At 43.5% G+C, this 5,000-nt stretch overlaps 2 protein-coding genes across 3 annotated transcripts in view; one reads left to right on the plus strand and one right to left on the minus strand.

Annotated features, from left to right (window-relative positions):
* Positions 1–1,945, plus strand: part of nfil3-5 (nuclear factor, interleukin 3 regulated, member 5) — a 5,362-nt gene extending 3,417 nt beyond the window's left edge. The window contains exon 2 of the mRNA XM_060869112.1: positions 1–1,945. This exon is cut by the window's left edge and continues 1,976 nt beyond it. The gene's annotated coding sequence lies outside the window, so the exon portion shown is untranslated.
* A 116-nt stretch (positions 1,946–2,061) lies between these two features.
* The window catches only part of rgl3a (ral guanine nucleotide dissociation stimulator-like 3a), a 10,408-nt gene continuing 7,469 nt past the window's right edge, over positions 2,062–5,000 (minus strand). For both annotated transcript variants that reach the window (XM_060869110.1, XM_060869111.1), the window contains exons 10-17: positions 4,844–4,930; positions 4,662–4,694; positions 4,068–4,189; positions 3,871–3,963; positions 3,461–3,563; positions 3,044–3,286; positions 2,816–2,930; positions 2,062–2,723 (exon numbers count right to left, since the gene is read on the minus strand). In XM_060869110.1, coding sequence (XP_060725093.1) covers positions 2,587–2,723; positions 2,816–2,930; positions 3,044–3,286; positions 3,461–3,563; positions 3,871–3,963; positions 4,068–4,189; positions 4,662–4,694; positions 4,844–4,930 — 933 coding nt within the window. In that variant the 3' untranslated portion in view covers positions 2,062–2,586. The remainder of the gene's footprint in view (positions 2,724–2,815; positions 2,931–3,043; positions 3,287–3,460; positions 3,564–3,870; positions 3,964–4,067; positions 4,190–4,661; positions 4,695–4,843; positions 4,931–5,000) is intronic.

The following is a 5,000-nucleotide window of genomic DNA, read 5'->3' on the forward strand; positions in this document are numbered from 1 at the left end:
ACGTGTACATGTGTGAGAGTGTGTGTAAGTGCGTGGTGTCTGTATGTGTGTGTGAGTGAGTGAGAGCATGGTGTCTGTACGTGTGTGAGTGATTGAGAGCGTGGTGTCTGTATGTCTGTGTGTGTGAGTGAGTGTGTGTGTGTGTGAGTGATTTGAGAGCGTGGTGTCTGTGTGTGTGTGAGTGAGTGTGTGTGTGTGTGAGTGAGTGTGTGCGTGGTGTCTGTATGTGTGTGTGTGTGTGAGAGTGCGTGGTGTCTGTACGTGTACATGTGTGAGAGTGTGTGTAAGTGCGTGGTGTCTGTATGTGTGTGTGAGTGAGTGAGAGCATGGTGTCTGTACGTGTGTGTGTGAGTGAGAGCGTGGTGTCTGTAGGTGTGTGTGTGTGAGTGATTGAGAGCGTGGTGTCTGTATGTCTGTGTGTGTGAGTGAGTGTGTGTGTGTGAGTGATTGAGAGCGTGGTGTCTGTATGTCTGTGTGTGTGTGAGTGAGTGTGTGTGTGTGAGTGAGTGTGTGCGTGGTGTCTGTACGTGTGTGTGCATGTGTGTGTGTTGTTCCTGTTCAGCACTCACACCCTTTACACTATAATTTAATGCTGGAACTAAGACTGAGTCGCATCTAATCCACTGAACCCTGGAGCTCTTTGTTTTTGTTTCATTATGAACACAACGTTTGTATCGTGTTGGTGTTTGACCCACGACGTGAACCTGAAATGTCTAAATCTGCCACGATAAAACTGTGAATAATAAGAATCACTTTTGTTCACTTCACAGTATGATAATAAACTGATGTTAAATATTCAGGACAGGATCCACACCTGAGCACTGAGCTGTGTTCAGACCCCTTATTAATGTGTCCACAAACAAACAAGTTAAACCACAGTCCAGTTTGGGTGTCAGGACCTCAGTGTGTTGGACACAAAAATACAACCTAACTGGCAGAAAAGGTTTTAAACGTTTTCACACGAGACTTCACTCGAGGTTTAATTAGAGATGCAGATGGAGCACGAGGTGTGTAGAGTTCAGTTCACTGTGACGTGACACTACACACTGCTGATTGGTGTTCAGGTGTTGATTAATTCTCTCTAACAGCAGCTCTGACTGTACGACAGGTTTATATTCATGTACTGATACCTTATTGTTTCCATAGTAACAGCTCACGTGGACGTGTACAGCTCACACTCCACTGTGAATAAACTGATGATAAACATGTGGAGTAGCCTTTTGTCTCCAGTGTCAGTGAACATCTTCAGGACAGAGGATTTTACACCTGACTCAAATAAATACGGCACTGTTTCCTTTAATTCCTCAGGTTGAGGCAGAGAGGAGAGATGAGAGACAGTTGGACTTGTGATGTCCAGCTCATGTGACGCTTTTATTCACATTCAAATTGCAGCTTAATTCTGATTCACATAAACACTCAGAATCCTGCATCAGACCACACACACACACACACACACACACGATTAGTGTGCTGTATGTAAACAAAAAGACGCCTCAGTGCTGCAAACTTTTTAATCAGATTTATACGGACTCATTTGATTTTATATATAAATATATTTTCCTCACAGCTGATGTGTTTCACTGCTGTGTGTATATAAGGAAATACAACCTGGCTGTATGTGAGCGCAAAAGAGTGTAAACTCACACACACACACACACACACTCTGTACCTCTCAAGATGAAGACCACAGGGCGACATTATACACACACAATCACGTTAATATAACAAACTACATTAAAATAAGCTGTACATGATTTATATAATTACATACATGCAGTGACTGACTTCAGCCAGCAGGTGGCAATAAACTACACTGACATTTGTTCTAAAGCAGTTTACACACACACACACACACTCTGTATTATAATTAATGTGTATATTTACTTGTACAATTAATTATTCAGTCAGTAAACATCATAATCAACAAATATAGAAAAATAAACCTGATGCCTTTTCTGTCTTTGTAAGTGATCGTTAGTTTATTCATATTTCACTAAACTGGTTCTGTGCCACAGCGATGTCGAGTTCTTCAGTTCCACCTGCTCTACAATACAAACCAAATAAAAATAAAAAATGAATTTATTCATTTATTTAAAACAATTTTATACAGAGAGGAAAGCATTAATACTAAAGGACAAGATTTAAACAGGATGAACTTATAAACTCTTTACTGCAGCTTCAGGTGATTTTTGTGCATTAACAAGAAAAATCCCAACAAACTGAACGATAAAAACATCAAATAAATAAATAAAATCTTTGTAGTTAAAACACTCAAAACATAAAGCTCCATATAATACCTGTGCATTCATATCATTATTATAACTGCACAAAACTATTTAAATAAATATCTGTACTGTACACATTAAGGTCCCAACACACACACACACACACCAGCTGATAATCACTTCTACAGCAGATCAACATTACGTTTTTACCTTTAGTCTGATCATCTGCACACGGGCCTCCATCAGTCAACACCTCCACCAATAAAACTTGGGGAGTTTAATATTTAAAAGCACATAAAATCATTTAGCATGTCTCACACACACACACACACACACACACTAAGCCCTCCAGGTCACATGGTTACTTGTGAGCTCTACGCAACACAGCGGGACTTGAGCTCATGATGTGACTCCTCCAGCGCTGACGAAGAACAAAGTTATAACTCTCTGAGGGACACATCGCATAGAACACGTTTGCTTTATCTGGAATCAACAGCTCTGTGAGAGAGAAAGACCACATCTGGGTTATTATACTGAATGTGTGTGGACCTTTATCACTCTGTGTGTGTGTGTGTGTGGTGTGTGTGTACCTTTATCATAGTGCAAAATTTGTGTGAGTGTGAAGTCATTACAGCTCATGTTCTCCACGTTGTGTTTTTCCAGCGCTCTCTGTACCACCTGACTTGTCTTATCCTGACTGCTTATCTACACACACACACACACACACACACACACACACACAGAGTTATTACACAACTGAAACAAGCACCTGCTGTTTTCTAAAGATTAATCATCACTAATCAGTACTGCTAATGTACCAGTATGCTCTTGTAGATGTTGCCACTGTGGAGCGCCAAACTGACTCTGATGATGCAGCTGTCACTCTGTTTATTATATGCAGCCAGGGAGGGGGATGATGAAGAAGAGGATGATGATGGAGAAGCACTATCAGGGCTCAGACTGGAGATGTTAGACTGAGAGGAGGAGGAATCAGGAGACGTACAGCTTGGATCAGGACACGACTCAGCCGAGTCTGCTGAGATATTCAGGCACGAGCCAGACTGCAGACACACACACACACACACACACACACACACGCACGTGTTTATAATTATTACGAATTAAAAGATTAGACAGACCAGTGATACACAGATGTACAGTGGACAAAACGATGCCAGTGACTCCTACTGTGTGGCTCATGACAGTTTTGTAGCAGACATCAGACCATCAGTTACCTGTGATTTTGGGCGGAGTGAGAAGGAGAAGTCATCCATCTCAGAGCTGCTGGAGCCTGATGAGGAAACACTCATCTGATCAGAGTGGGTTTTCTTCTTAGCGCTATCAGAGGCACACACACACACACACACAAAACTCTGTGTCAGTACCATTATGGTGCAGGGTGAGTGTGTATGTAAGCATGTAGCTACTTTTAGAAATGATTGTGTGTGAGAGACAGACAGATAGGGAGAGAGACAGAGAGAGAGAGTGAGACAGAGAGTGAGACAGAGAGAGACAGAGAGTGAGACAGAGAGTGAGACAGAGAGTGAGACAGAGAGAGACAGAGAGTGAGACAGAGAGAGACAGAGAGTGAGACAGAGAGTGAGACAGAGAGTGAGACAGAGAGAGACAGAGAGTGAGACCATACAGGCCAAGTTTCTTGGATATGAGTCGATGGCTCCAGCTTGGTGACCCTGGACATGAATCCACTGGTGGCTCCAGCTGTCTGGACATTTCATAACTACACACACACACACACACACACACACACACAAACAGCTACTTTTAGAAATGTTTGTGTGTGCGTGTGTGTGTGTGTGTGTGTGTGAGAGAGAGTACACTGACCTCTGCTGGTCAGACAGGGGTAAGCAACTTTTGAGCCAGGAGAAAACATGTGGGTGAGACGGGAGAGTGTAAAGAGAGCAGGAGGCCTGCAACTGGCGGATCTGAGACAAAACCTCAAACTCCTAAAGCAGACACACAGACAGACAGACAGACAGACACACAGGCAGACAGACAGACAGACAGACACACAGGCAGACAGACAGACACACAGGCAGACAGACAGACACACAGGCAGACAGACAGACACACAGGCAGACAGACAGACAGACAGACACACAGGCAGACAGACAGACACACAGGCAGACAGACAGACAGACAGACAGACACACAGGCAGACAGACAGACAGACACACAGGCAGACAGACAGACACACAGGCAGACAGACAGACAGACAGACAGACACACAGGCAGACAGACAGACAGACACACAGACAGGCAGACACACAGACAGGCAGACACACAGACAGGCAAAAAGAAACATGTTATGAGTTATTTCTATTACTTATTTGACATTTAAAATAAACTGCACTAATAAGTATGTAACAGCTGTGTGTGTGTGTGTGTGTGTGTGTGTGTGTGTGTGTGTGTACTCACTCTTCTTCGTTTCTCAAAATTGATTAGTCCACCCTAAATAACAGACACATTATTATTACAGGTAAATCTGTTTGTTGGCACAGGTGTGAGTGTGTGTGTGTGCACGTTTGTGTGTGTATGTGGTGGGAGTGTGTGTGTGTGTGTGTGTGTGTGTGTGTGTGTGTGTGTGTGTGTGTGTGTACCTCCATTGTGTCAGGAAAAGCTGTGTCCAACATGGTCAGGACAGTCAGGTATGTCCCCAGGTATGGCACCTCCCCCCCGCTGTAGTTCTGCACGCGCGCACACACACACACACACACACACACACACACACACACACACACACACACACACACACTT

This window comes from Tachysurus vachellii, chromosome 4, assembly GCF_030014155.1.
Source record: "Tachysurus vachellii isolate PV-2020 chromosome 4, HZAU_Pvac_v1, whole genome shotgun sequence".
NCBI lineage: Eukaryota > Metazoa > Chordata > Actinopteri > Siluriformes > Bagridae > Tachysurus > Tachysurus vachellii.